The sequence below is a fragment of the Piliocolobus tephrosceles genome, chromosome 6, assembly GCF_002776525.5.
Source record: "Piliocolobus tephrosceles isolate RC106 chromosome 6, ASM277652v3, whole genome shotgun sequence".
NCBI classification, from domain to species: domain Eukaryota; kingdom Metazoa; phylum Chordata; class Mammalia; order Primates; family Cercopithecidae; genus Piliocolobus; species Piliocolobus tephrosceles.
In genome coordinates, this window is record NC_045439.1 from 77,973,175 (window position 1) to 78,000,409 (window position 27,235).

General features: G+C 36.2%; 1 protein-coding gene across 6 annotated transcripts in view; it reads right to left on the minus strand.

The window, feature by feature from the left end:
* The window catches only part of DTWD1 (DTW domain containing 1), a 36,418-nt gene that overhangs the window by 3,490 nt on the left and 5,693 nt on the right, over positions 1 to 27,235 (minus strand). For 3 of the 6 annotated variants that reach the window (XM_023227206.1, XM_023227207.1, XM_023227208.1), the window contains 3 exons: positions 21,788 to 21,931; positions 18,988 to 19,246; positions 9,587 to 9,693 (listed from right to left, as the gene is read on the minus strand). In XM_023227206.1, coding sequence (XP_023082974.1) covers positions 9,587 to 9,693; positions 18,988 to 19,246; positions 21,788 to 21,931 — 510 coding nt within the window. Of the gene's footprint in view, positions 1 to 4,520; positions 7,030 to 7,855; positions 9,694 to 18,987; positions 19,247 to 21,787; positions 21,932 to 27,235 lie in introns of those variants that run through there. The other 3 variants (XM_023227210.2, XM_023227209.2, XM_023227211.1) reach the window with 3 other exon arrangements.

Sequence of the window (27,235 nt, forward strand, 5' to 3'; positions counted from 1 at the left end):
TGCAACTGGGAGGTCAGTCCTTTCTTGAAAGTGAATCAGGCAGTGTATCTCTTTGCTTATTACAATCCATCCTTTGTTCCACATAGATCTATGTCTCCCTGTATGTTTAGGGAGCAGTTCCTAAAGGAGTCAAGAGACATCTTTTCCTGACCCCTCAGAAATTTAGAAGATAGAGATTAGTGGGACAAATTACAGTGCTTGCTGCTGCAGTGGGGCTTGGGAATCCAATAGAAGATGGAAGTAAACAGACCAAACTACAGTGCCTGCTGCTTCAGTCAGGTTCAGGAATGCCATCAATAGTTGTCACATCCCCTCAACCTCCACTATCAATTCTAGATTTCCCTCAGCCTCTGCTACCACCTCTGCTGCTCCTGGTGGTTTAGCTGGTATAACTCAGACCCACATTCCTTGAGAGGCCTGAGTTCCAGGCCATCATGCCCTTTTAAGGATGGGTTGCCACACCTACACATTACAGTCTTAAATTGGTAGGTTTATCACTTGGGCACCACACTTATTACTTCTGCCCAGGTTGTGTAACCTGGATTCCAATCTCCTCTTGATCAGGGTCAACTGATCTGGACTCCTTTTATCGGCGGCTGCTCCCTGGACACAAGGAACCCAAAACGTCCAGGTAGCTGCTGCAGCTTATGTTTTTCAGTGAGATTTTTGATATGTCTCCCAGCAAAAGCGTGTCCCCTTGTGGGCTCAAGACCTCTCACTGCAGATTTCAGAGTTACGAAGAGATGCAAAGTACCATATGGGTCATTAAAAGTGATGGCAACGAGGGGAGGCACCTCTTTTTCTACCCTCTTTGCATCTACTCCTAGGAATAAATGGGTTCCAGGACCCATCTATTCTTCACATTGGGGCACATGCTATATAAGGATAATCGATCCAATATATATTCTGTATCCTGGAGTATGGCATCCTATCCTTGTAGAATATTGCCTATGAACTGGTGTTCAGCTGTACCTTCAGCAGGTTATTCCAATGTTCTATCAAGCTGACAGATTCCAAGTGGTGAAAAAAGTGATATTAGTAGTGGATCCTGTGGATATGGGTCCACTCCTGCACTTGCTTTTCCATAAAATAGGTTTCCCGATCTGATATGATATAATGTGAGATCCCATGCTGGTGAATATAATACTAAGTAAACTCAAATGGTGATATTTACTGAGGCTCTGGAAACAGGAAAAGCAAACTCGTATCTGGAAATTGTGTCTATTTCTATGACAAGGAAATGCTGGTCCTTCCAGGATGGAAGGGGCCCAATGTAACCAACTTGATCTTGAAGAATGGTGTTATATCAGGGGTGCAGTATTGTCTCTGTCGCTCTCAGGTTGGACATTCAACAGCAGCAGCAGCTAAGGCAGCCTTGGTAAGTTGAATCTCAAGCTACTGAACTTATGCTTAGTCTTCATCCCTTCCACAGTGGATACTCCATTCATGTGCCCACTGTGCTAGCACTGGGTGGTGAATAACTGAAGCAGGATGGACGATGTCAACTAGGCAATGTGTTTAGTTTGCTTTATTGTTTGGTGACTCTTCAGTACTGAATGCTCTCTGGTGAGCACTGCACGCAATACAGAGACCTTTACAGTTCATGTACATATCTGACACAAGTATGTCTATTCACATGCCTCTATTCTGGACTTTCTGTGCTTGATCTTCCAGTATTTATTCTTAAGGACAAATACCAGCTTGGCTACTTGGACTATTAAATTCTAGATGAGCTTTATATGCAACCAAAGAAGCCCTCTTTCAATACAGCATTAGTGGCACTTGGCCATTCAATTCTGTTGTTCTTAAATTTACTATTTCCTTCATAAGTCTCAAATACCTGATATACTGCACTTGCTGGCACATTCTCTTCCATGGGTAAATCTTCTCATTTTACCACTAATAAAAGCTACCACCTTGAGCCATAGGCTTTTTTTGTTCCATGTGCCACATGTGATGGGATCCTCACTGCAGCTCAGATCACTCCTGCTAACAATTACCACAGGTTGAATCCTCTAAAGAGAAATGTTGAGATGGAGTTTGGGGTGTAAGACACCAGTCAGGTGAAGGGGAGGAAGCAGGATTGGGCAGAAGAAGAAATTAAGTTGTAACAGAGGGAGCTCTGGGGAAGGTTTTGCCTGACAGTGTAATAAATGAGGCTGAAGTAGCAAGGCCTTACATCTCCACTGAGCGCAGCCCTGAGATCTAAGGTGAGGGTAACCTCAGGTGAAGCTTTTTCTATAGCTGTTGCAGATGAAGTGCTGATACTGGTGGATTTCTGTCCTCCACACTCCCTGCAGCTAATTAGCAAGTGCTTTCTAGAATGGGGAATCTAGGAAGCACATTTTCACATCTACCACAATGTCTAACCTATCTGGAAATACTGGCTCTACCTTCAAAATATATGTAGGCTCTTGTCATTCTGTACCACTCGCCCATGATCACAACCCTTGTCCAGGCAAATATCATCTCTCAAATGGACTACTGAAATAGCATTCTAATTGATCTTCCTATTTTACTTCTCTCCTGCAGTCTATTTTTCATATAGAAGCCAAATAATCCTTTAAAAATATAAGTCACATCTTGTCACTCCTTTGCTTAAATTCTCTGATGGCTTCCTATCTCATCACTCAGAGTAAAACCTTAACATCTCACCGTGGCTCCACACCACTATTACTCCCTATGATCTCATCTTCTATCATTTTTTCCCTCCCACACACTGTTACAAACTGCTGTTCTTGTTATTCCTCAAACATGCCAAGTATACTGCTGCCTCAGTACCTTTGTGTGTATATATATATATACACACACATACTGTTCCCTATAATTAAAACATTATTCACTTAATTATTTGCATGGCTCACTCTCTCTCCATTTAGGTCTCTGCTCAATTTTACCTTATCACAGGCTTTCCCATCTGACCATGCTATTTAAATTGGCACCCTATTTCCTGCACCAGTCACTATCAATTCCTTACTCTGCTTTACTTTCTTCTCAGCACTTACTAACTTGGCATGCTATAGCCATCACCTAGACAATCTGACACATAGTATGCACCCAAAATTTTTTAGAATGGATGAATGAATGAATCCTGAAACCCTGAAACTTCCCTTTGCTGTCTTTTTTTTTTTTTTTTTTTTTTTTTGAGACTGAGTCTCGCTCTGTCGCCCACACTGGAATGCAATGGCACCATCTCAGCTCATTGCAACCTCTGTCTCCCAGGTTCTAAGTGATTCTCCTGCTTCAGCCTCCTGAGTAGCTGGAATTATAGGCACGTGCCATCACGCCCAGCTAATTTTTGTATTTTTAGTAGAGACAGAGTTTCACCATGTTGGCCAGGCTGGTCTCATACTCCTGACCTCAGGCGATTCACCTGCCTTGGCCTCCCAAAGTGCTGGGATTACAGGTGTGAACCATCGCAGCTGGCCTGCTGATTTCTGCTTAATGCTCTCTTTTTTGGTTTTTGGTTTCCTTCTCCATTTTACTGGAAAACATTATTCAGTATTCTCCTAAGCATCTTTAGCTCAAGAATATATGGGAGGTAATACTTTTGAGACCTTGTATGTCTTTATACTATATTCATACTTGATTGATTATACAACTAAAAATATAATCCAAATAGAAAATTATTTTCACTTAAAGTACTAAAGGCATCACCCCATGTCTTCTAGTTTCCAATGCTGTTTTTAAGAAGTCCTTTAATATCCTGATTATTGGTCGATGTACGACCTATTTCTTCTGTTTGAAATCTTTTAGTATTTTCTATCTATAGTGTTCTGAAATTCCTTGACGATAAGCCTTAATGTACAATCTTTTTTTTTTTTTACTCTAATGACTTGATGTCCTCAATTTTAGAAATCACAAATGTTTTTTTCATGCCTTTCCCATTCTCTCTGTTACACCTATTATTCAAATGAGGGACCTCTTAGATTGGCCCTTAATCTTAATTTTTTTTCCTCCTATTTTCTTTGACTTTCTGAGAGATCTCTTCAAGTGAAAATAAACTTCAAGCTGGGGTCAGAAATGACCTTTAGAAAGAAAGCCAAAATAAGGCCTCGTTGTTGGACTAGCTAGTTAGTTTACACTAGTAAGAGTGGCAGAATTGCTGAATAAAGAGTGAGGTCATAGTAAATTAATCAGCTAAGTGCTGGTATAAACATTACAGCACAAGTCAGTGAATTTTCTCCATCAAACAAAATATTCTATAATATATAATGAGATAAATATGATTCACTATAACTAACATATAAAATAAGATTATAATTGTCAGTGCCTCAAGGGAATACAAAAAATGTCATAATTAAAAATAATTCAGGCTGGGTGTGGTGGCTCAGGCCTGTTAATCCCAGCATTTTGGGAAGCCAACGCAGGATCACTTGAGGTCAGGAGTTCGAGACGAGGCTGGCCAACATGGCGAAACCCCATCTTTACTAAAAATACAAAAACTAGCTGGGTGTGGTGGCACAAGCCTGTGATCCCAGCTACTTGGGGGGCTGAGGCATGAGAATTGCTTGAACCTGGGAGGTGGAGGTTGTAGTGAGCCTAGATCACACCACTGCACTCCAGCCTGGGAGACAAGAGCGAGACTCTGTCTCAAAAATAAATAAATAATAATTTGGGGAGAAGCCCTTTGGCTCATCTCTGCAATCCAGCTAGAAACTCAATTTCATGATGATGATATGCGGTGTATATAGAGCTTAATATACAGTGTATGAATAGAGTTTCATTCCATCTACCTAATACTCATTATTTTTTGTAAACTTATGTAGTTGGTATACAAATAATCTCCACCCTTCTCCTTTACAACCAAGGGTAATAGCTATTACAAGCTCTATTGCCTTTCTCCTTAAGGTTTTTAATTAAATACAATGTAACATGTAGCCTATGGTTGCAATTACAACTTTTAACTAAGATTGGCCTTAGGTATTTGGAATTCAGAATTTTCTATTCTTATGCTATATTTTATCTTCAACTCTTATATTTAAATTTTATTTCAGCAATCACTTTTTAAATTTCTGAGATCTTTTTGCTTGTTCTTATTCACACTCTCCTATTCTTGTTTTGTGAATACAATATACTCTCTCTTATTTTGAAGATAGTTGTTTTTTTGTTGCCATTATTCTCTTTTTATCTATATCCTTTGGATTTTTCTCCCCTCCTTTTCCCCTTTTTTATTTGAAGCATCTCAGCAAGTGTCTAGTGATGTTCGGCTCTTATGTATGGGTGGTGATTTTTGGCTGGTGGCCTTCAATGTAGGGTCAGTGTTTATGGCTAAAGTTTTCACTAGGGTCTTTCAATTGGCTTTACAAACCAACTAAACATAACAGTTTAGAGGGAAAAGAAAAAAAAGCAAGAGACAGAGACAGTATTTGGAGATAAAAAGTTGCTATAATTAATGCTTCCAGTAACATGGAAGACAAAAAATGTACCTAATGCATTCATGGCATTTGGTGATATTTTGAGCCTCTTAAGTACCTTATCTATTGTACTTAATAATAATCAACTTATTCTTCCAAAATAAGAAATGTTAAGAAACAGACAAGCTCAAAATTAAGGCAATGGGTATGCAAATGGAACTGAAATGAAATACATAATCTAGGATTTGCAGAACTGGAAAATAAAATGGTTTCTCATCAAATAAAATGTGATCATTAAAAACAGCCTAGTACAAAGACCAAATCAAGGGGGCTGCCATTAACATGGCCTCAAAGAAAAGAACAAATAAAAAGTGTGGCCATTTACTCCTTTATAAGACTTCTGAAGGGATTTAGGGGGACCTTCAGGATGAACCAAAGGGCTCCTAGAAAGATTAGAGAATGAGATGCTTGATATGCTTAAGATATACATGTTTCTACAAATGAAATCATGAGTACTTTGAGAATCTCCGGCTGACCTAGTTAGTCACTGCTTCTCTAAATCTCTCCTGCTGCGGCCTTCCAGACCTTTATTACCTCAGTAATTCTCACATTGGGGTGGGTAAACCTTAATTTATTTACTAAACTTCTTTATTCATGTAATACTTGTAATGATGCTGCTTTTCTAACTAAATCCAGACTAAAACATCTGACTTCCCTAAAAAAGAGACCCTAAAGGAAATATATCCACTACTTTATTAAAGGTACAATCCAGGCTGGTAAGAGCGAGGAAGAAAGGAAGTGAGGATAGCAATAATGGGAGGCAAATGCAAATTGACAAATTACTGTGTAGCACTTGCTGCTGTTTCATGAAAAGCCATGAAGAGACGCTGCCAATCATGTGGCAAGTACACTTGCTGGGCCACACAGTACACTTCTGGACAGGCAAGATGAAAAACAGTGTCTCTATACAGTCCATCAGAAGAAGAGCAATTTACCCAGCAGCTTTTACTAGTCCATTGATCCAAGTTTTTCAGACAGTTAACTTCACGAACCCACCAGACCGCATCACCTAGCCCTTTTAACAGTCACTGTGGCATGGGGTTTTTAAAGTCCAGAAGTGTTGGTATAGGCTAGGAATTCTGAACATGTGGCTAACCGATATCAAGCAGAGGAATCATACAAGCCTGTTGGTAATCTGTTACTATGTGAGGTGGTAGCTAAGGCAAAGCAAGTGGTCAAGAGCACAAGGAACATGAGACTGAGAATCTTCTAACATACTTGAAGATGATGATCTGATAATGCATCCAAAGATGAGATATCTACAGCCACAATAATGCCACAATAAATAGCTATAGAACATTGGTGGCATAATAGACATTCCTTGCTCACATATTTGGAATCAGGTAGGTGTCAGTCAGATGACTCTGCTGATCTTGGCTGGAATCATCCATATATCTTGGGTTTGGATGGCCATCAGCCAATCTAGACAGGATTCAGTGAGGGTGAGTAGGGCAACCTGGCTCTGCTCCATGGATGTCTCATCCTCCAGCAGGCTAACTCAGCCATGCATATTCTTATGTCAACAGCAGAAGCACAAGTGTAAGTAAAAATGCACTAAATCTCTGGATGCAGATGACCCAGAATCACAGTGGGGGGAGTACTTCAAAGGAACCTGAAAAATGACCATGAATACAGGGAAGAATAAAGAATTAGGGCCATTGTTACATCTATCACACCAAAAAAAAAAAAAAAAAAACAAGTATAGTCAATTCATTGTTCTAACAGGTATTACTAACTTCTTTTGAAAAGAACCTAAGATTTTATCAGGCCTTAGCTGTAAATTAGCCTCTTATGAAGTACGTGGGTCATCTTTCTTATGCCAGCTGAGAGATGGAGGCAAATGAGTGATAGAATTGTTCTCCGTCTCTTGCTTTTTTTTCTTTTCCCTCTGAACTGTTATGTTTAGTTGGTTTGTAAAGCCAGTTAAATGCAATAGATTTTGGCTCAGGGAAGTCCAAATTTAGCCTAGAGAAATCCAACTTTGGCCCTGCTTAAATCAATTCAAGCCTTCCTCTATTCCCAGGGCCAAGTTCTAAACATGAAAAAAAATCTATTTTAATTCCATTCTTGTAAAATAACTGCTAAAATAAGCAAGCCAGTTAGTTTATTTGGCTAAGACCACAAGACTAATAATGTTCAAACCTTATATAATCCACATTCCTTTTTATGAATAGCATAATATAATGGTGGCCTTACTGAACCAAACCAAATCAGAAGTTCCAGATTCTAGAACAGGCTCTGCTACTAACTAGGTGTGTGATCTATCAACAATTTACTTATACCTCTTTAATTCTCAGTTGCCCCATGTATATTAGTAGGAATTGATCTTAATTACAATATTCCAAATGTCCTATTTCCATGGGATGTTAATAGGTGCTACATATTCATGTAAGTTTAAGATATATCAGCTTAAATAAAGTTCAAAATGTTTATTTCAGGACTTTTCAGAACCTTTAATATGTTTTGCCTTCGGAATCTCTGGGAGGGAAACAAAGTAATGTACAGCAAACTAATTTCACCAAGAACTCTTTCCCACATAACACATGATGTGTGCCACTGTATAGACTTCAGGAAATGTGCTATTATTTCACCCAAACAAGTGAATTTATCAGAGTCCCCAAAAGAAATAGAAGGCAACTTCAAATGGGGACATTTGAGAAGACTGTAATAAAACAACTTCAGTATTACAAATGTATTAGCAGGGTTTAGGAAAAGCAACAAGTGGTAGTGAACTACCCTGGGGCTAGTAATAACTGTAAGCTATTACCAGCCCTAAGTGAAAAGGGGTAAAGGAGGGAGCAGGAACTAAACCTAGTGAGGTAACTGGGATAACTGCTTGGGAAGAGAAGGGATGGGATTCCTGATAGGGTACTATTTAGTAGAGGAACACAGCCAACTGATGATGACATGGCAGGAATGGAGCCAGGGAAATAAATAACATCATTTCATTTTCCTCTCAACTTCTAATCTCCCACTAGTGCTTCCCATTTGTTGAACCCAACCAAAAGCAAGAGAGCAAGGGAATCTACCTCACAGAGTAGGGAGCAGAATAGAAAAGAGCAGACAAAAGCTATTCAGTACAGTAGGGCTCTATTCAAAAGCAGCTAGGTCTAGGTGAATAAATGATGTCATCAGGACTCAGTATTTCTCTCTCCACCCTGCTTTCGTTTGCTGACTTCATTCTATATCAGGCTCTTTTCATCTGGTAGCATAGATGGCCACTAGCAGCTGGGCTTCAATTATTCTTAGTTCATAATTCCAAATAAAGTAGAAAGAGTAAACATATATATATAATATATATAAACATATACATATACTATATATATATATATATATATAACACTTACTATATTTCAGGTACTGCTGAAAGTCACTTAGATATTAACTCAGTTAATTCCCAGTTAATCCTATAAGGTAGTTGCTCAGTATCGCCTGCTTTGTACAAATGGAAGAAAATGACATGGCTGATAAGCAGAAAGGCTGAGATTTAGATTCAGGTAGTCTAGCTCCAGAGTCTCTGCTTTTAACAACCTTAGGGCTTAAAGAAACAGCCCTAGACACAGGAACTCTAATTCTAGCTCTGCCTATATTTGCTACTAACCTCAAGAAAAATCACTTATGACCTATTTTTCAGCCAGTAGATTGTAACCCCATTTACTTCTAAAGGTGGTCATGAGTACAGGTGAAAAGATATAAAGATTTTGAAATAAATAGCTAATTAGATCTAATTGAAGATATCTAATCACAGAGACAGTAACACATTATATTAAAATATAGTAATGAAACTGAGGTTTCACTGAGCAAATAACTTCTGAAGTAAGTTTTTCTATCAACAGTATCTCTGAAAAATTCTCCTAGATACAATTTCCTTCCCTTTAAGAAATATGAAGTAATATATATAAAACTGGAATTTTTTCAAATGGTCTTACAGGCATTATATATGATTATTTCTTAAGAAAAAAAACAAAGCACAAATATAAGTTTATTAATGTTAGCAAAATAAAAACACATAAATGGCTTGTTAAAAACTAATGTGTAAGTTTTGCTGTTTCCTTATCTCCAGAGCATTTGGCATTCTTTATCAACTGGTACATAAAAGAATAGAAAAATAAAAGATTGTCATATTGCCCTCTGTATTTCTCTTTTAATATATCAGTATGGTAGTCTACCAGAAAGTAGTAAATGGCTTCAATTGTAGAAAGGAAAGTATCTGGCTTTCCTTTTTGATGGCGCCAAAAGCAAGTTTTTCTTGTTTTCAACTCAACTTGTAACAACCCTGTCAAAAAAAAAAAAAAAAAAAAGAAAGAAAGAAAGAAAGAAAAATATATAAATATGTCTTCTTAACCAAAGGCTTGGTACAATAATAATAATTTCTTTTTTTTTTGAAAATATTATTTTTTTATTATACATTGTTATAGGGTACATGTGCACAACATGCAGTTTTGTTACATATGTATACATGTGCCATGTTGGTGAAATTAATATTGTTCCAAACAAATTCTAGAAGAATCTACTGTAAAGATACTTATGAGCACTTTGAAAATAAGACGATTTCATGAAACCCCTTCAAAGTACACAGAGATAGTTTTAGTTTCTTTTTAATGAACTAATCTTATTCTAAGGATTTTGTTTTAAGACTACAGTTAACTTCCTTTAATCCCAGTTTGAAACAAGACATTTTCTTAAACACCTTAAGGTATATACAGAAGCAACATAAAACAAATAATAAAATCTTACACATGACAGTTATACTGAGTCTTAGACCAATGAATTAAAAGTAGTTAACATTTAAGATATTCATGTCTTCCAATCTTCTATGTATCAGCATCTTCAAAAATCTGAATCTCTGATAGGACTACATTCACTAATTTTCAGAAGGGTTTCATTTCCTTGACAAACTGACTTTTTTGTTTGTTTAGAGATGAAGTCTCGCTCTGTCACCCAGGCTAGACTGCAGCAGCGTGATCATAGCTCACAGTTACCTCAAACTCTGGACTCAGTGATCCTCCTGTCTCAGCCTCCCAAGTAGCTGGGACTACATGTGCACACCACCATATCCAGCTAAGATTTTTTATTTTTATTTTTTTTAGAGATAGTGTCTTGCTATGTTGCCCAGACTGGTCTCAAAATCCTGGGCTGAAGTGATCCTCCTGCCTTGGCCTCTCAAAGTGCTGGGATTATAGGTATGAGCTACAGTGCCCAGCCTAAACTAATTTTTTGTTTGTTTGTTTGAGACAGAGTCTTGCTCTGTCACGCAGGCAGGAGTGCAGTGGCATGATGTCGGCTCACTGAAAGCTTCGGCTCTTGGGTTCACATGCCATTCTCCTGCCTCAGCCTCTCAAGTAGCTGGGACTACAGGGGCCTGCCACCATGCTGGGCTAATTTTTTGTATTTTTAGTAGAGATGGGTTTTCACTGTGTTAGCCAGGATGGTCTTGATCTCCTGACCTCATGATCCGCCCTCCTCGGCCTCCCCAAGTGTTGGGATTACGGCCTAAACTGACTTTTAAAATATCATTCCGGCCAGGCGCGGTGGCTCAAGCCTGTAATCCCAGCACTTGGGGAGGCCGAGACGGGTGGATCACGAGGTCAGGAGATCGAGACCATCCTGGCTAACACGGTGAAACCCCGTCTCTACTAAAAAAAAAATACAAAAAACTAGCCGGGCGAGGTGGCGGGTGCCTGTAGTCCCAGCTACTCGGGAGGCTGAGGCAGGAGAATGGCGTAAACCCGGGAGGCGGAGCTTGCAAGTGAGCTGAAGTCACTGCACTCCAGCCTGGGCGACAGAGTGAGACTCCGTCTCAAAAAAAAAAAAAATATCATTCCGAAATTCACTGAGAGATAGGCAGCTTAATGTTCCTTAATAGTGGTAAAAGTTTACTTCTTGATTATCACTTTCAGGCTATATTCATGAACAGAGTATCCTAAAGCTATGGTTTCTTTTGTTTGTTTGTTTGTTTTAGCTCTGTCACATGTATGCTGTAGAGCTCAATAACAGAGTCAGGTAGAATGTCTTGTTCTTGTACATTTAAAGAGGGAATAATTAGTGCAATAACAGAATAGAACTCTCATCTGTTATAACTCAGCTGTCATCATACAAACCCAGAATGCTTTTAGCTCCTTAGGCCAGTAATTGGACTCATACTATATTTATTTTCTTGTTTTTGCAAATTTTATTTGAAAGTGAGAAATAAGAGAGAGAAGGTGGCATCAAAATTGGCCCAATGACCAACTGGAACTTCTAAGTCATTAATGATTTCCCACTGTCACATCCCACTTTTACTCAATGTAAAATGTAGCACAGACAAGAAATAATAAAAGAAACACAAAAATATTCAGAGATATGGAGATCAAATGACTGATAAGAGTTCGAGGAAGAGAGAACAAAGAGAATGGAAGACAGGGAGTGGTTAAAGAGATAATGCCAATGACTTTTCCAGAAATTATTTTAAACTATAAAAAGCCACAGATACATGAAACATCATGTGTCTCAAGCAAGATAAACACAAACAAATCAGTGCCTAGATCTATTACATATTTATGTAACTGCAAAACACCAAAGATAAAGAAGATTTTAAAAGAAGTCATGGAGAAGGGACAGATCATATACAATGAAAAGGTAATTAGAATGACCAAAGACTTCCCATTGGCAACAACAGAATATTGAAGACACTAGAATAGTATCTTCCAAGTCTCAAACAAACAAACAAACAAAGAAACAAAAAACAGACTGGCAACCTAAAATTGTGAACCCAGCAGAACAACATATCAAGAAAAAAGTGACAAACATTAATAGACAAATGAAAACTGAACATACGGCAACAAGAGACCAAATTAAAGGAATTCCTAAAGGAGGTATTTGATAAAACACTGAGTAAAGAAAATAGTAAACATCTGTGCAAATCCAGATAAATGTTGCCTGTATAAAACAAAAACAGTAATAGTAACTAATTTGTAGACTGACAATAAAGGACAGAACAAAAATAATGATATTAACAATAACATTGTGAACCAGGAGGAGGCTGAATGAAGCTTCAGCATATGAAGTCCATACAATGTAAAAAAGGAGAGGTTAAACATTGTTTGGCTTTGAACTTTTTAAGTGATATAGGCAATTCTCTAAAATAACTGAAATAGGAATAAAAATGGAATAAGAAAAAACCTCATTCAATCAAAAAAACAAACAAAAATTATAAAAAAGCACAAATAGAAATAAAAAGATGGTAGAAAGTAGATCCACTTACTTCGATACTCACGGCAATTGTAAATAAACTAAACTTACTATTTAAGACATAGATTATCAGATTGAAACATGAGAAGGATGACCTCTACAATTAAATAATTGGGCTTCAATTAAATGCTGCATTAGAGGTCTTCTTTAACATAGTAATAAAGAACAATAAATTAATTAGATGGATAAGAACTGGAAAGAAATGCAATTGGCACTACTTACACAGAAAATACAATAAAATCTCAGGCAAATCATTAGCCATGTAGTATCTTGCAGAAGAGAAGGATTCAAACAAGACACAAACATATTGATAAATTCCACACTAAGAGTTTTTTTCTCAAAACAATTAAAAAGATGAACCACAAACTGCAATAAGATATTTTACAACATTATCTATATTCTAGAATATATAAAGAATTTCTACAAATCAATTAAAACACTAGAAATAGGACAGAATAGGACATGTATATGGCCAAATAAACAAACAATGTAATTCTCAATTCAATTAGTAATTAGAGAACAGTAAATGAAGATGACAATGAGACACCATTTTAAAATACCAGATTGGCAAAAATCAGACATTTGATAATACCAAGGTAGGAGAGATTATATGGATCAATGGAGAGCTTATACATTAATAACGGAAATATTCCTTTGTATGTCCACTATGAAAAACAATTTGGCATTATCTTGTAAAGGTGAATATTCTCATACTCAACAACTCAGCAATGTGACTCCTAGCTATGTTTCCTAGAGGAGCTTGTATATGCACAAGAATGTGTGTAGTAGCATTATTTGTAATAGCAAAAACTAGAAATAACCAAAGTGTTTCATTAGCAGGAAACCAGATAAACTGTAGTATATTCACAGATATTATTCAGCAGTGAAATCGAATAAACTACAGCTACAGTGATATGACAATATAGATAAACCCTAGAAACAAAATGTGACTTTAGAAAGCAAACCCCAAGAAAACAACACACAGGTTAAAATAAAGCAAAACTAAATTATATATAGTTTATGAAAACAAATACATATAACATTATAATCTAAAAAAGCATAATTCAGGAAAATAACTGTCAGGGGAAGAAGGGGAATGGCACAAGGAAGAACATGGGTAAATGGAAGTTAGAAATACTGGTGCTTGCCTTCTTAATTATTCATTATGTCATTATGCTTTATAACTTAACATTACATATATATATGTGTGAGTGTATGTGTATATATTTCATATGTATCACAATTTATTTAAAAATATAAAACAGTTAAAAACAAACAAACAAACAAAACCTCTTTGCTTATTTAGTGAAGGAACTGGAGCTTAAAGTCATGTTCCAGCCCAATTCTTTCCATTAGACTTAAAATACAATCTAATCATGTCAATGACAAGCTTAAAATTTTTTAATGATGCCACAGCACTATGGATAAAAGAACAAATGCCCAGGCATGCTGAATAAAATAAGATATTTATAATTTGAATTTCTCCAGTCTCTTTTACCATTCTCATATATGTATACATTCTAGACCACATTAAATATTTCAGTTTCTTGAATGCAAAATATTTTTATACCCTAGTATTTCTAACAATCAGTAACTTTATAATAAAATTATTGTAAAAATCATAAACATTTTTTCTTGAGGGATTTTGCTCTGTTGCCCAGGCTGGAGTTCAGTGGCATGATCATAGCTCACCACATCCTTGAACTCCTGGGCTCAAGCAATCCTCCTGCCTCAGTCTCCCAAGTACCTGAGACTACAGGTGCACGGTGCACACTACCATACCTTGCTAATTACTTTATTTTTTGTTGAGATGTAGGCCTTGCTATGTTGCCTAGGCTAGTCTAGAACTCCTGTGTTCAAATGACACTTCCACCTTCATCTCCCAAAGTGCTGGGATTACAGGAATGAACCACTACATCTGGCTCAAAACTAGTAAAATATTTTAGCAGTAGAAACTTAAAGTAGATAATTACAAATGGCTTTTCCTTCCAAAAGTGCTGCCTCAGTTTCTTCAATTGCAAAGTGAGGATGACATCCTTTACCTCATATATTCGATGTGAGGAATGAATAAGTTAGTATAGGACACAGCACTCACTGACACGAGGAGTGTAGTTTAGGCAATGCTTATAATGCAAACAAAGTTATCACTTTAAAAGTTGTATCAATACAGTCAAACTGAAGGGAAAGAGCTGGCTAATTTTATAACAAATTTCAGTATAATGCTGTTTAAATATAATCTGGACTCCCACCCAACAAAAAGAAACGATGTCTCCCCCTACATTCTGCCAAGGCTTCCTATGACAAATCTTCAAGAATGTTATATCATTCTTCACTTGCAGGTTTAGGTTTACCTTTTGTGATTAAATTAGAACACACAGAGCTATTTTTCTGTAAAAATTTGGCAAAACAGTATGATTTTACATTGTTAAGGGGATTCCTAACCTCAGCATTCATAATAAGATAATGGAAACATAATTTCCAATACACCTGAGGGTTTAATTGAGGTTTAGACTTAGTTTGCTCAGATTAATCCCATGAAATGACAAAAAGTTTTAAAGCCTAAAGCCAACAATTTATAAAAACCATGGATTGTTTCTTATGGAAGTAACTTGATTTATTCAGAAATTAGTATTTCACATATACAGAGGTTATAAATATGTGTAGAGCCCTAATTGTTTCCTGTGGTGCAATGAGGAGCCACAAAGGATAGGGGTTGAAGTAGGTCATGCAGAAAATTTGCCTCTAGAAATCTGTTCCTTTCATGATTTTAAAGAGATTAAGAAGCCCCTTCAAAAATTTTTGATCTAGCACCGAACTGAAATATATGATACTTTCCATGTGAATTTGGAAGGAATAACAAAAATCTTTTGTACAAATCTGATTTTAGGCAAGCCAAATGCGGACACTCTGAAAAGAGATTTCGAATAATACCACAATAATTCCTTTTATAGTTTTGTCAAGGGTTTTTACGTATGTATTTTCATTTGATCTTTTCAATTACCATATAAGGTAACTATAAAGAAAAATGGCTCAGAAAAATCTTCGAACTGGCAAGTAACCTGCTGCTGTAAACATCCACAGGAATGTGGCAGGCAGTGTTCTCTTTCTCTTTTTCAAAGAGCACAGCCTTAGGGCTTAGGCATTTGTCTTTCTATCAAACATCGGCAACAAAATTTCTTAAAGATCCTATGCTCCCTAGTACCTGCCCTTTACTCTCTCCCACACACATAAGACACAAAGCACACACAATTAGACTTTCAAAGCAACTTTACTAACGTATATGAAGATCTCAGATGCATAAACCACATAAATTAAGCTCGTTAAATCTAGTGTTGTCACTCGCTTCAGCTTGGAATTAATGAACACCAGTCAGACTCCAAAAGTGTCAAAATGTTCTTTTCCAGATAATGCACATTTTTAACAATAGCCTGAGAGAAGCTCTCCCAGTTTGAAACAAACTGTTTCAGCAACTGCCTAATATCAACTGAATAGCTTTCTTGCCTTCTAATCATACATGGACAAATAAAGTAACTGTTTTAAATCACTATTATTAGGAATGAAGTTTTTCACTCTAAAAGAAATAAAAATCCCTATAATGTTAAATATGAATTGGAACTATCTGTGTGAACTCATGACACATAACTGTGCATTTTTCCTGGTTCTATCCATTGAAGCAATGACATCCCAAAAGTAATGAATTTACCAGACCTTAGTTTCTAATACCATTTCCTATTAAAAGAAAGTATAGCTTCTTAGAAAAACAATTGATTATAAGTCTGACGCAGAAAAAAACACAATTGAACTTGTCTGTTTTACCAAAAAGACAAATGAGGCCATGCCATGAAGTACTTGAAGGGTTTCCACTGGCAAAATTTGAGAGAACTACAACATCAAAAAGATTATTATCAAAAAGATTAGCATGAATATGCTATAATAAATTACAGCATATTGAATTAAAAAGAAAATCCATAAGATCATAGTGATCTCAAAAAGGGGTGGAAAGAGAGAGAAATAAAGAACAGGGGAAAAAGGAAAAGCTCTTCTTTACATAAGAATATTGGCTAACTAATGTAGGAAGAAACCATGTAATTAAAATTTCACCATTTTTCAATTCTCAATGTAATTATTCGATTTATGCAGGGATCATCAATGAATACTAAAATCACTGGTGAAAAGTTTTTGGCAAATAGTCCATAGTCTGAAAACATCACCCCATAGATTACTACTACTTACAAAGAGAAAAAATAAACCTTTATAATGGAGAGATTGGGCAATCACCACTTTAATCAAGTAATGAAAGTTATCACAAATAAAAGAACAATTTGCATTATGTGCATCCTAATTTGATGCAACAATAAAGTATGAATTCACCTATGAATTGGTTAACCATACAATTTATCAGCTAAAAGGTTCATTTCTGAGAGTGAAATTACATATTATTAATAATTATACCCAAATGATAGATATAAACTAGACAGACAACGCTGGATTTATCCTTACCTGTAAGTATCCTAGCCAACATATTTAGACTGAAACTAATCACAATGAAACAGACAATTGACCTGTCCTCTTCACAAAAGTCTAAGTCATGTAAAACAAAAACAGGACTACTCTAGATTAAAAGAGACTAAAGATACATAATAACCAAATAAACTGTGATGAGTTTAAATGCTATATGGGGGGAAGGTACAAAAGGTACTATTGGGTCAACTAGGGAAATTTGAATATGGACAGTATATTAGATGATATTATGTAATTTTCATTAATTTTCTTAGGAGTGATAGTGGTACTGTATTTATTATACAGGAGAACATCCTTTTTTTTTTTTTTTTTAACACAAGTGTCATAGCAACTTTATTTGAAATAGTAGAAAATGGGAAACAACCAGTGTAAATGTCCATCAACAGATAAATAGATAATACTAATCGTAGCATATCCATACAACGAAATTCTACTTGGCAATAAATGTATGACCTATTGATACATGCTACATCAAAAATGAGTGTCAAGTTATTTATTTTGTGTGAGAAAGCCAAACCAAAAAAAGGAAAAGAGTACATACTATATGATTCAATTTATATAATATTCCAGAAAATGCATCTAATCTATAACGATTAGATACAGATCATTGATTAGAGTTGGGGATGGAGAGTGTGGAAGTGTGCTGTGGGGAAAGCTGGATGAGAAAGATCACAAAAGGTCAGGCAGGAACTTTGGCAGGGGGTGGATAGGTTCATTTTCTAACTTGTAGTGATGGTCTCATAGCTGTACACATATGAGAAAACTTTAATACTGTTGAAACATATGTAGTTTATTATATGCTCATTATTCCTCAATAAAGTTATTTTTAAATACTGTAAGGCAGGCTGGGCATGGTGGCTCACGCCTGTAATCCCAGCACTTTGGGAAGCTGGGGCCAGTGGATCACCTAAGGTCAGGAGTTTGAGACCAGCCTGGTCAACATGGTGAAACCGTCTCTATGAAAATAAAAAAAAGTTTGCCAGGAGTGGTGGTGTGTGCCTGTAATCCCAGCTACTCGCGAGGCTGAGGCAGGAGAATCGCCTGACCCCAGCAGGCAGAGGTTGCAGCGAGCCAAGATTGTGCCACTGCCAGCCTAGGCAACAGAGCAAGACTCCCTCTCAGAAAACAACAACAACAAACCTATAAGGCAAAAAACAAAAAACAGAAGAGAAGATCTAACTTCTTAGTAAATGTGTTCACCATTAGGGTGTTTATAAAAGAGATGTCATTCTTTATTAATATAGGAGAATATTCTTATTCTTAGAAAATGTACACTTAGGCTGGACATGGTAGCTCATGCCTGTAATCCCAGCACTTTGGGAGGACGTGGCAGGAGGATCACCTGAGGTCAGGAGTTTGAGACAAGCCTGGCCAATATGGCGAATCTCTGTCTCTACTAAAAACACAAAATTTAGCCAGGTGTGGTGGTGGGCACCTGTAATCCCAGCTACTTGGGAGGCTGAGGTGGGAGGATCACTTGAACCCAGGAGGAGGAGGGTTGCAGTGAGCCAAGATTGCACCACTGCACTCCAGCCTGGGCAACAGACTGGGACTGTGTCAAACAAAAAAAGGAAAATGTATATTTAATATTTAAGGGTAAAGTGTTACAAAGCCTGAAACTTAATTGATCAATCAAAAATATATATAATATATAAATACACACTCATATATATAATGAAGAGAAACAGAGAAATAAAGTAAATGTGGCAAAATGTATAGGTATTCAATGCAACTCTTCTTTCAAATTATCTATAAGTCTGAAGCTTTTTCAAAATAAGTCTGAGGGAGGAACAGTCCAAAAAAACATTTTTTTTCTTACCTTGAAGTCGCTCATCAGTGAATATTTTGTTTGTTTGGTTCCAGGTACTATCTATAAATATAATTTTTTTCAGTGGTGTGCCTTTGCACTTGCTGTCATTCAAATCACAGAACTGTTGTTCTTCAGTTCTTTTGCGTTTAAAAGATGGCTTGTCAGGGTCATCATTTTTGCCTCTAACATTATTTTGAATCCTTTTTTGCAGATGAAAAGAAATATCTTTTATTGAGATAGACTGAGGTCCAGGAAAAACGAGTGCAACCTAAAACAAAGAAAATTGGGTTAGTAGTGTGTTACTATGATCTTCAAAATATATAAATTTTGATTGATTTAAAATTTTCAGAAAGACATGTTGCATATCTGAGAAACAAGCATTAGGTTGGTTCTATTGTATATGGTTCTTTAACATGTATGGTAAAGTTTTTGGCTCTCCCCTAGTAATTTATAATCATAATATACTAATTAAAACTATTATTTCAACATAAGTTATTCACTGACTGATAGATGTCAAGTTAATCATACTTGAAATAAAAAGATTAAATTATATAATTTTTCATAAGATAAAAAGCAAAGTACATGATACTTTGTAAAAGAACCACTGAAAACTGTTCAATGATTAAATGCCATTTGCATCTATATCATAAGCCAAAGATAAAACAAATGATACAGCGAATGCTGGTGAGGAAATGGTGGTTTGAGGGCAGGATTAAATAGCATAACTCTTCATGGAAGCAATTTGACAATTTAAATCAAGAGTCTTAAAATTATTCATACCCTTTGGTTCAAACATTTCATTATGGGAACGTAATAAAATAAACCTAAACACAGACACTTATAATATCTAAGTATATTTATTTATTTATTTATTTATTTATTTTTTATTTTTTTATTTTTTTGAGACGGAGTCTCGCTCTGTCGCCCGGGATGGAGTGCAGTGGCCGGATCTCAAGTCACTGCAAGCTCCGCCTCCCGAGTTTACGCCATTCTCCTGCCTCAGCCTCCCGAGTAGCTGGGACTACAGGCGCCCACCACCTCAACCAGCTAGTTTTTTGTATTTTTTAGTAGAGACGGGGTTTCACGGGGTTAGCCAGGATGGTCTCGATCTCCTGACCTCGTGATCCGCCCGTGTCGGCCTCCCAAAGTGCTGGGATTACAGGCTTGAGCCACCGCGCCCGGCCAATATCTAAGTATATTTATTACAGTGAAAAATTAAAATGAAAAAATCTAACTTTCCAGGAAAAATTATATGAGATACCTCTTTTCTTTCAGCACATTTTTACTGAGATTTATATTGTTAGAGCTTCCAATGTCTGAACAGCTCCTGGCACAAAGCAGGCACCAAGTAAATATTTGTTAAATGAATAAATGTTGGAGAATCAAGGGAATTTTATCCCCATATGTTTCTTTATTTCCCAAATTTTCTTCAATGAGCATACAAATTTTTAAAATAAAAAGATAAAAACAAAATCATAATAAAATAAAATTAGGAACAAAAAATCTTGGTCGGGCACAGTGCCTATCTATAATCCCAGCACTTTGGGAGGCCAAGGTGAGAGGATCACTTGAGCCCTAGCAGTTTGAGCCCAGCCTGGGCAACATAGTGAGACTTGTCTCTATAAAGAATAAAAACATTGGCTGGGAGTAGTGGTGCAACGCCCATGGCCTCAGCTACTCGGGAGCCTGAGGTACGGGGATTGCTTGGGCCCAGAAGTTTAAAGCTACAGCAAGCTGGGATCATGCCACTGCATTCCAACCTGGGCAACAGAGCAAAACTCTGTTAAAAAGCAAAAACCTTGAATTTTATAAATTTCAAAGTTGTCAAAGTTTTTAAATATTCATAATACATGTCTATATTTCTCCCTATATCCAGTCAGCAAAGTCCAGGGCTTCTGAATTTTCTTAGATTATAAACATATCACATCTCCTTACAGAACATAGCACTACCTTCTATTTAATCAACTTAAATGGAGTCTAGCTGACCAGAGAAGGAAACATTTTCCTAGATCCAAAACTCAAATATTATTTACAAACATAATTTTTTACATAAACTCAACCAAAAAAAGATATATACATATAAACAGAAAAGTAAAAATTTACCAAGTTCTTCCTGGAACAAATAAATGCACTAATTTCTAATTTTGTTTCTATATTAGCCACACCAACAAATGGCCTCCAAGAGACCAAAAGGCTTTTACATGCTTCTTTCAGTACCCAAGGCCTAATTTTTTGAGACACATTGTAAAATTATTTTTCTCCAAGAAGACCCATAATATCTCACCAATGTGAAGATTGCAACTGGGTGAAAACCAATTAAGAATCTAAAAATGAGCAAGGAAGGCCTCTGAGCAGCTGAAAGAAATGTTATAAAGGCTATGCACTAAAGCTCTTAATTTAGGAGGATTCCTAAATATCCTAACTCAGTCTTTCTTCTTTTAGAGAAATTCCAACAATATTTGTAATCTGGTTTCCCAGTTTGCATCAAATTAGATCATCTATATGTAGCACAAACAGGAGAAGTAGAGAAAAAGTAAAAGGAGGCACAATAATATTGGCAAGGAGTAAAAACCTGAAGAAATAAGGCAGAAGAGCTATAAAATGCAGACTCAAAAACGCATAGCAGTCTAGAATCATCTGATCTTTGAAGATATCAATGAAATAAACTGTATATTGTCTAATGCTACCTAAGCATAATTCTTTATTAAGAAAAATATTAAATTATGTTTGAGTAAGATCAGAAAGGCAATGGAGGTTAAAATTCATTTGTATATCCAATGTTAAGAGTTATAAAAACTAAGTTGCCTACTTCATGGTCCTTTTCTTCATATTCTGGAATACAAGGATACGTGTAAATGTTTACAAATTCAGGTGCTAAGAGTTTTGCATGTATAGCAGTACTTTTGCCATCTGTTTCATTTGGATGTTTAATGATGTCAATCTTCAATGGAAGCTAAAGGTAAAAAAAAGGACAAATAAAAAAATATATAAACATTCTAATTTTTATGTTAATAAAAGGGGTCTTTAAAGCTAAATAGGAAGCTTACAATAAATTCCTATAAATACACATATGGTTTAAAAGATATGCCAGAATATTAAGAATGGTGATCGTTACAAAACCAACCCAAATTTCTTCCTTGGCATTGTCAATTATGTTTTAGGACAACTATTTTCAACTCATTTAACAGAATCTTCTCTTAAAGCAAAGCTCCAATGTCATTTTCATTTAAGTTATATTAACTCCAATTCTTTGCATTTCACTATATGTGCCAAGGACATTTTTATAAATCCTATAAACTCTAGGTTTGCCTATTTTATGCTATTTTATTTTATTTTTATTTATTTATCTTGAGATGGACTCTCACTCTGCCGCCCAGGCTGGAGTGCAGTGGTGTGATCTCGGCTCATTGCAACCTCCGTCTCCTGGGTTAAGCAATTCTGCCTCAGCCTCCCAAGTAGCTGGCATTACAGGCACCTGCCACCATGCCCAGCTAATTGTTGTATTTTTTTAGTAGAGATGGGTTTTCACCATGTTGGCCAGGTTGGTCTTGAACTCCTGATCGCAAGTGATCCGCCTGTCTCAGCCTCCCAAGTGTTCAGATTACAAGTGAGCCACCATACCCGGCCTCTTATGCTATTTTAAAAGGAAATGTAAGTTTGGGCAAAAAGTTTCAGATCTAAACTACAAGTTGAAATTCTGTTCCTTATACATACTTTCAAGTCAAAACTGTTATCCTTTGCAGGAAACATCGTGATTTTCGGCATCACATTTTCAACAGCACAAATTAAAATAATTATCAACGAAAAAACAGTAACAATAGGTCTAAGAGGTGTAATCTTTATATCACAAAACTCTCTTCAAAATCATGTTGCCTAAATAGTCCCCGTTCTTTCTGGCACCAAGAAGGACTGGTTTCGTGAAAGACAATTTTTCCACAGACCAGGGTTAGGGGAGAGGGTTTGGGGATGATTCGAGCGCATTACACTTATTGTGCACTTTATTTCTATTATTATTACATGATAATATATAATGAAATAACTATACAACTCACCGTAATGTAGAATCAGTGGGAGCCTGAGCTTGTTTTCCTGCAACTTGATGGTCCCTCTGGGGGTGATGGGAGACAGTGACAGATCTTCAGGCATTAGATTCTCATAAGGAGCATGCAATCTAGGTCCTTTGTATGCACAGTTCACAACAAGGTTCATGCTCCTATGAGAATCTAACACTGCCGCTGATCTGACAGGAGGCAGAGCTCAGGTGATGATGTGAGTGATGGGGAGTGACTGTAAATACAGACGGAGACTTCGCTTGCTCTCCAGTAGCTCACCTCTTCGTGTGTGGCCTGGTTCCTTAGGACCGGTACTGGTCTGCGGTCTGGGGATTGGGGATTGGGGACCCCTGTTGCCTAAGTATTTCCCTTAAAGTTTCATTATTTGTTATAGATGTTGTCTGTAACATGTCTCTATGTAAAAATAATATTCTCTTGGATTTCTTAAATTATATTTTTCTTATTTCACTTTGGCTTTTTGGTTTAGCTCTCTTTGTAATGCTTATACAAGCACTGCATTCAGCCATGATTATGAAAAAATGCTAGGTCATATCTCCCTTACTATATATAAGAAACCCTCTGGAGATGTGTTCTTGACTTCAGCTTTTAAATGACCTTTTGTTTTATTTAGTAGTTCCCACCATCTCCAAGTTCCCATCCCATACTAAATAAGTAGGATTCTAGGAATTTACCCTGGGCACACTATTTTACCCTGGAGGACAAAACTATTTTTCTTATGTCTTAAACTGTACATATTTAAAGTGTACAATCTAATAAGTTTTAACATATGTTAAATCCTTGAATCCATTGCTACAGTCAAAATAATGATTTGCCACTATCAAGTCTTCTCATGCTCTTCCTTCTCCTCTCACCATCGACCACTGCCCTCCTCAGGCAATCAGTAATCCACTGCCACTATAGTTTGTACTTTCTAGAATTTTATATAAATAAAATCATACAATGTACACTCTTCATTTGACTTTAGCTAAGAATAAGTTATTTTGAGGTTCTTCCATGTTGTGTGTGTGTCATTAGTTCCAAAACTATTTTTGAATGGAGCAGCTACTAAATAATTCCAATTTCAAATTTTCTTCTTCCTGGACAATTATGTTGGGGACAGAAAAGTATAAATAACACACCCCAGGAGGACATTGGCCTACAAATAAATTCCCCAAATAGTTTTCAATTAGGGTTTCAAACACTGTATCTGCTACCCTCCCTGCTTAGGCCTAGCAATTATTTATAAGTTAGGCCCAATGATCATTTATAAGTTAGGTCCAATTGCTTCTAATCATCAAACCAACTTCTAATTATGGAAAATTTACCATTTAAGTAGGCAGTTCACAAATGATTTTACATCAGTCTATTTCTGGCTGAACACTACATCAGAATTTCCTCATGACGCTCAGTCTCAGTTGACACTACTTTCCCTCTCCCTAAGGTCCCTGAGCACCATGTCAGTATTATCTTAATCCAGGGAAGGTAGGAAATAAGAAAAGAAAAAAAAGCAGATCATGATAAGAAAAGAAAAAGAAAGCAGATCATAAAAGTGACCTTCTTATATGACTGATGAGTAAAGTTGAGAATTCCAAAAGTTATCAATATTTCTGACCAGCTAGCTATCTTGGAGGGTATCATTTATATCAAGAACACAGGAGTGTTATCGACAAATTTTATGAATCATGTGCCTAGCCTATTTTTTTAATTATATGATAAAATAAAAAGCTTTATGAACTAAAGTCCATAAGCATAATATAATTATGCAAAACCTGTACACAATCCAGGTATTGTTACTTCTCCATGAGCATGAGATCTCTCGCATCATAAAATCAAAGCACAGAAACAGATCAAATCATGGAAATCCATATTTGTGTTCTAGTTCACATATGTTAAAAGAAGATTATTTCTTAAATAATGACAAGAGTACAGAGTAACAATAATAGTGTTGACCACACAGGAACAGAAAACCAAACAACCAAACAACGCATGTTCTCACTCATAAGTGGGAGTTGAACAATGAGAACACATGGACACAGGCAGGGGAACATCACACACTGAAGCCTGTCTGGGGGTGGGGGGCTAGGGGAGGGATAGCATTAGGAGAAATACCTAATGTAGATGATGGGTGCAGCTAACCACCATGGCAAGTGTATATCTATATAACAAACCTGCAAGTTCTGCACATATATCCGAGAACTTAAAGTATAAAAATAAAAAAAAAGAAAGAAAATTTTTGCTTTTTTACAAGCTACAAAAACATTGCTCTGAGGCTTCGTATGGACATTAAAGCTTAACTGTGTTTAAACAAACAAACAAAAAATAGTGTTGACCAGAGGGCAGTCTTAGTAGAGGCATTCTGTTTTCAAACAAGTAAAGAATACCAATCAGCTCTCTAACACCTATGTTTTATAAAAGAGACTTACCACAAATCTTTCCACCCAAGTTTATCAAAATGCTACTGACAAGGAGACCTCAGCATTTTCCCATGGGATTATCAACTTTCCCCAAGAGAGCCTTTTAAATTCTAGGCTCTAAATTCCTATGGCCTAGTGAAGTGTAACCATTGTAACATTGTACCATAGTGCAGTACTCATATGCTTGTGATGATCCTGATGTAAACAAACCTACTGCACTGCCAGTCATAAAAAAGCATGCTATACAATAATGCTTAATAATGATAATATAAATCTGTTACTGGTTTATGTATTTACTATACTACACTTAATTTTTTTAGTTTTAGAGTTACTCATCCTAATTAGAAAAAAGAAATGTTAACTGTAAAACAGCCTCAGGCAGGTCCTTAAGGAGGTATTCCAGAAGAAGGCATTGCTATCACAGGAGATGACAGCTCCATACATTGCCCCTGAAGAGCTTCCAGTGGGACAAATGTGGAGGTGGAAGAAGACAGTGATATCGATGATCCTGACACTGTGTAAGCCTAGGGTAATGTGTTTGTGTCTTAGTTTTCAACAAAAAAGTTTAAAAAGTAAAAATGAATAATAAAAATAGGAAAAAGGTTATAGAATAAGAATGTAAAGAAATAAAATATTTTTGTTCAGCTGTACAATGTGTTTGTGTTTAAAGTTAAGTGTTATCACAAGTTTTTTAAAAAGTTTATAAAGTAAAAAAGTCACAGTAAGCTTATTATTGAAGAAAAATATTTTTCATAAATGTAGTGTACCCTAAATATACAGTGTTTATAAAAACTACAATAGTGTACAGTAACATCACAGGCCTTCACACTCACTCACAACTCACCATTGACTCACCAAGAACAACTTCCAGTCCTGCAAACTCCATTCATGCTAAGTGCCCATAAAGGATTACTATTTTTATACTGTACTTCTACTGTACTTTTCTATGCTTATATTTGTTTAGATACAGTAATACCATTGTGTGTACAACTACATACAGTATGCAGTACAGTAACATGCTGTACAGATTTTGTAGGCTAGGAGCAAAAGGTATAGCCCAGGTGTATAGTAGGCTATACTATGAAGGTTGTGTAAGTACATTCTAAGATGTTCGCACAACAGTGAATTTGCCTAACGACTCATTTCTGAGGACACATTTCTCAGGATGTATCCCTGTCATTAGGAGACATATGACTATATTTATGAACGCATTCCCTAGACTAAAATTGGGAGGGAATTACTCATTATATTGTCATCCTCCCTTTCCAAGTAGGCTATCTAAAAGCAAATGCTGAATGATTTGTTAAAATAAAAATAAAAATTAGAAAGAACATTTTGCAGAGTTGTTATTACCATTAATGTATATTAAAGTATCAACTTTCATACAAGGCCATTAAAATATAAACACTTTAGAAAACTCTGCACAGTCCAGACCATCTAGAGATGATCAAACACTAACGTCTTGAGTCATTTCTATTAAATGGTGTATATTAGACCACTGATTTGGAAAATACCCTCTATTATTAAATATCTATGAAAATATCAGCCCTGTAACTACATTACTGATTTTTATTATTATAATATACAATCCATTTTTTAATATAATATACCTTAGGATAAAACGTTTAATGGAATCCCTTCTTTATGTGGCTATGAGAGAAATGTAAGATATAATAATTCTACATATACTTCAAAAACCATACTTCAAAATGTAACATTCCTGTAAGATAATGGGAAACTTGAAAATAATTATTACCCTCAAGTTCTTGTTTTTTCTGAGCAAACTGTGAA